We start from the raw sequence: 5,115 nt of genomic DNA on the forward strand, positions 1-5,115 counted from the left end.
GGGCCGGCACTGACACATACAGCCCAGCACACTGAGTCCTCAGACGGCGCTGGCTTTGTCACTGTCCCGGGCTCAGAAAAGCCTCCCAAGTCACGGCTGCTCTCAGCTGTGTTACAGGAATTAAGGGAGGCCCACGCCAACATTTGGGCCAAGCCACACTAGGGGAGCAGCAGCAGCTAGGACGTCAACGTGACGGGCGACCGCGGATCCCGGGGCGGCAGGGGCACCAGGGCTTGGCGCACAAGGACACCGGACACCTCCCTCACCATGGGGACAGGAAGCAGGGCAGCACCTGACCACCCCTTCCCCACCCCGGATGAGAGCTGGCTCACCGGGTGCGAGAAGCTGGCGGTGGCCTTCGCGCACCTGCTTTTCGCGAGCCCTCCCTGCCCCATGCAGGATGATGGCAGCGGTGGGGACTCAGACACTTTGAGAGATGCCCTAGGGGAGCCCGCGGTCCCCTCTGCTCGGCAGCTGCATCTCCAGCCCGTCTTGCACCCCCTGATCTGCATCATCTCTCCCTGGAAGCTGCAAGGAAGCCCCCAGGAGCAGACCCTCCAAACCTGCTCGCTGTGGGCACAGGGCAGCGGCCACTTACCCAGAACCACGCTGCCAGCCTGGGCTCCCAGGGACGCCCTCCTCTCCGCCTCGGCTCCGCCCAGGCCCTCGGCGGGGCAGTCCTCGCCGGCCTCAGGTCCCCCTGCTCCTGGGCCTTTGTCCGGGTGCGGGCCCAGGGCCCCAGCGTCATCTCCCGTGTCCGTCCTGGCCTCGCTGGGTCCCGTGGCGGGATCGGCCGCAGGACCATGCTTCTCCTTGGCCTTTGCGCCCGCATCGCCGCTCTGCTCACTCAGTGGGGAGGTCTCGCTGGCTCCTTTTGGGATCTGTTTTCCCGACTCATTCCCAGGGGTCTGGGGGCAGCACTTAGGCCCAGGCAGGTCTTGCTCATCTGGCTGGGCAGCTGCTGGAGCCTCTCCAGGGGGCATGGGCGTGAGGCTATCCTCTTGTGTCACAAGCAGCTCCCCAGGTGCACCTGTCTCCTGCACGCGGATGGAGATCCTGAGGCAGAGAGAAATATGACCCTGAGCTTAGAAGCAAAGTCTCTGGAGTCAGAACAGACTGGGTTCTAACACCTGCTACTGCCACTCGGCCCGTGGCCTCTGGGCTTCGCTTTTCTCATCTGCAGAAAGGGTCAGCTTATGGTTGGAACCAGCAGACTCCAACCCCTGCCCCTCTGGCTCCCTGCGCCCCTCTGCCCAGACAGGACAGCAGGAGAGAAGTGGCCTCAGTGACCGGCGGGGCCACCAGCTCTGCGGATTCCCCAGGGGCCTGGGGAACTGCTTCCGCGCCAGGAGGCCTGTCCCCCGAGCCTCAGTTTCCCTCTCACTTAAATAGAGAGGAGAGCGAACCAAGCCCAGCAGCACAGCGCAAACCTCAGGTCAGGCATGTTTTATTAAAATTGGGCATCGCTCATCAGTCTGGACTCTGCTTCTCTCTGGCTGTGGGGGCCCGCCTAGCCCAGTGGCCGCTGTCTGCCCCCCACACATCCCGCTGCGCCCCAGGCTCTGGGACCCAGCTGGGGTCGGGAAGGACCTTGACCCCGGGGACTGTGACCCCCAGGGATTCAGACCCTCCCTCTCAGAGCTGCCCCTGCTCTGACCGGCCCTCACGCCCTGCTGCCCGGGCCTGTGCGTGTGGGGCGGGGGCAGGGGGTGAGTGTCTGGCATGGACTGAGTCCCAGGAGGGAGCCTGGAGCCCTCTGTCCCAGTCTCGGCTCTGCCACCGGGTTCCCTCCTCTGGCAGACAGAGGGAAATACCTCGCATGCGCTGAGGAAGTCACAAAGACAAGGGAGCACGTGGGGCCTGACGTGGTACGGCCGCTGCGGAAAACAGCACGGCCTCCCGCAGAACTCTAAAGATAGAACCAACACGTGATCCGGCCACCCCGCTCCCGGGAACAGAGCCAACGGAGCCAAAGGCAGGGTCTCCGAGGGACACGTGCACACCACATTCACGGCAGCATCATTCACAAAGCCACAGGGTGGAAGCAGCCTCGTGTCCACTGACAGGTGACGGTCCCTCCACAGTGGACTGTCAGTCAGCCCCAAAACGGAAGGCGATCCTGGCACCTGCTACACCACGGTCGAACCCCGGGACACTATGCCGAGCGAAACGAGCCAGTCACAAATAGACACGCGCTGTGTGGTTCCGCTTACACAGAGCTCGTGGACCGAACTCCGAGGCAGAAAGGAGAATGGTGGGGGCCGGGGCGGGGCGGGGCGCGTGCGGTTGTTCAATGGGTACAGTGTCAAATCTGTGAGATGAAAAAGTTCTGAAGGTCTGTGTCCCAACGATGTGAATGTACTTAACGCTGATAAACTATACACTTAAAAACGGGTAAGATGGTAAATTTTATGTTATGTTTTTTACCAAAAAAAAAAAAAAAAGTGAAGCCTTTCCCCAGCAGCCGAACGCCCAGCTCCTTCTCTGAGCTGCTGCAGGACCCCTGACGGCGGTCCCTGTCCCTGGGTGTCTGAAGGACCTGGCAGCCTGTCCATTGCCAAGCCTCGGGCAGGAGGCGGCAGACTCTTCCCAACACTCTGCCCCCCGGCACTGAGTGCATTGGTGATGACAGGGAAGGCTGGGATGGGCGGCACCCAAGTTTAGCTCAGGCCTTGTCTTGACTAAGGGACACAGGAAACTGCAGGAAGCCAGTAGCTCAAAGACCATGCAGGTGGCCAGCTGACAAGGCCAATGCTCTCTGCTGTCCCTTTCGTCATCACTCCTAGGAGGCCAGGCGATGACCCTCTGGCACCGCCATGCATGCAGCTCCTTGCCACTGTGAGTTTGCATGGCTCTCCCGCCTCCTGCTGGCACGATCAGCCGATACTACTAATCAGGGACAGTGCTCCACACCCCCACGTCCAGATCAGGCCTCAGGAGCCCCCAGACAGGCAGCCGCTGCCACCAGAGCTGACGCGTGAGTTGCAGCCTCTGTTCCTCAAAGTACACCCATGTCACAAAGGCAGGCACTGGCCTTCCCGTTCCCGAAGCTGCGGCAGGCCCGGTGTGCCTGAAATCCAGCACGGGCTCAAACTGACGTGGAGGCCTCAGCAGCCGAACACCCAGCCCCTCACTCGGAATCTCCTGGGGGCCACTTACACGTTCGTGGAAATCCCCGCATCCCGATTCCACACTCAGAACCCGGCCAGGATGCGGGGTGCCTGCCAGGAACCCTTCCCTCTGGCTGGTTAGGTCTCCTGGGGGGGGAGGGGGGGTCCTGCTTCCTTCCAAATGATCTGGGCTTCTCTGCCAGTCGCCACAGCACACAGACACCAGGTCCCCTGCCCACCAGGTCCCCTCCCGGAGCCAGGCCTCAGAGGGAGGGCTCAGTCCCAGGTCAGAGCAGCCCAAGGCAGGCGCGAGAGGACCCCAGCCCGGGAGAGAAGCCGGAGGAGCCCTGGGCACCACCCAGGATGCACCGCCCCTGGGGCTGGAGGAGCTCGGGAACCAGCAGGTTCTGGCTCCTCATTCTCCAGCACCCCATCTGCTGAGGGCTGGTCCTGAGACCGCGTCCTGAGGGTCAAGTTACCCCCAAGACCAGACAGACCAGTGCCTGGGCCTCACTCCAGACTGAATAAGCCAGAATCTCCGGGCATCCGTATTTAAGACATCCTCCCAGGTGATTCTCACAGGCGCCACGTGAGAACCAGCATTCTATGTTCCCGGAAGCAGGGTCTAGGCCTTCTGTGGTCCCTTCATGAGGACGGCCCTGTGCTGTGCACACAGGGCCACACGACTGTGCGGCTGGGCCATCAACCACGCCGCGGCTGGGGGCTCGCTCACCGCCCCCTGGCCCAGCTTGCACCTACCTCGAATGCACCTCGCTGGCACCCTGAGCTGCCTTGGCCTGGGCTAGCGGCCCTGGTGTCAGCTCCGTGGCCTCCTCTGAGGGCCGAGGGTCAGGCCCGCCGGATGGTGCGCCTTGTCCCTCACCCGGTGCAGCCTCCTGGCTGGGGGGGACCTCACAGACCCCGCTGGGTGCCGCCGGCAGTTCCAGGCCAGTCTCGGGGTTCTCGCCAGATGCCCCAGCAGCTTCGGCTTCTGCCACTCTGGGTGGCAGCAGGTGGCCAGGGGATACCTGGTCTGGGCCAGGAACTCCATCCTCCTGGCCTGGCAAGGCCTCCGTCTGGGTGAGGGTGTCAGATCCCATCCCCGAAGCACGGGCGGGGGACAGCCTCTCCACTGTTCCCTCCGGGTCGGCCTTCTGGCTCTCTGCGGGAAAACAGGCGAGATGAACACGCACTGCCACGTGGAGGGGTCTATCCCAAAGACACGACAAAGGACAGGCACAGAGCCATTCGACGTGGCACGTCTGCAACAGGCAGAGTTAAAACAGCCACCCCAGCTGTTACCGGTAGGGGGCTGGTTTTCACGGCACAGCTACCTGGCCGGCTCTGTGCAAGAGGACAGAAACCTCCATGGCAGCTGTGGGGTGACCTCGAGGTACACCGGAAGTTAGAAGACGCAGGAGGGAGAAGGGTGTGCGCTGAGCTGTTCAAGCTAGGACGTGTGCGTGCGCTCGCACACGCGTGCACGTGTGCAACCACTTACAACGTGGTCTGAAGACACTGGACCCCGAAAGACAAGGCAAAAACTTGGTTTCATACGGCGGGAGGGAACAGGACACAGGAACAAGGGCGGATGCTCGACAATGTATCTCATTGTGGCTTTGGAATTATGTAGATACTATGCAAGCTTATAAAAAAAATTAAACTTTTTTCAAAAAGGTATCCATAAAAATGTCAACAAAGTGAAAAAATATCTAAGTATCGAGTTGGTGGCACAGGCTACACAGAGGGGAACTATTCCAAGTGACTTTAAAGCAGCAGCTGACGGTTCCTCTCTGGTGGGATGGACACACATAAAGGACAAAAAGAATTGGGGTGGGGGGGGCTTCAGCATATTTTCAGTGATCACTCTGCTGGTGGTGCTGGTGGCGTTTTCGTTCTGAGCCCAGTAGGGGTGCGACGTCGGATGAAGCGAACGGGGCGCACTCACCTGCCCCGGGCCCCCCGGCTCTGCTGCTCCGCGCCCACTTGGGGCTCGCTCCCTCGC

General features: G+C 61.7%; 1 protein-coding gene across 4 annotated transcripts in view; it reads right to left on the reverse strand.

The window, feature by feature from the left end:
• The window catches only part of MYLK3 (myosin light chain kinase 3), a 41,871-nt gene that overhangs the window by 17,615 nt on the left and 19,141 nt on the right, over positions 1-5,115 (reverse strand). For all 4 annotated transcript variants that reach the window (XR_003045422.1, XM_025044645.1, XM_025044646.1 and 1 more), the window contains 2 exons: positions 3,870-4,272; positions 599-1,056 (listed from right to left, as the gene is read on the reverse strand). Coding sequence is in view for 3 of the 4 variants with exons in the window: in XM_025044645.1 (XP_024900413.1) it covers positions 599-1,056; positions 3,870-4,272 (861 nt within the window). In the remaining variant the exon portion in view is untranslated. The remainder of the gene's footprint in view (positions 1-598; positions 1,057-3,869; positions 4,273-5,115) is intronic.

The sequence above is a fragment of the Pteropus alecto genome, unplaced genomic scaffold (genome assembly GCF_000325575.1).
Source record: "Pteropus alecto unplaced genomic scaffold, ASM32557v1 scaffold123, whole genome shotgun sequence".
Lineage (NCBI taxonomy): Eukaryota > Metazoa > Chordata > Mammalia > Chiroptera > Pteropodidae > Pteropus > Pteropus alecto.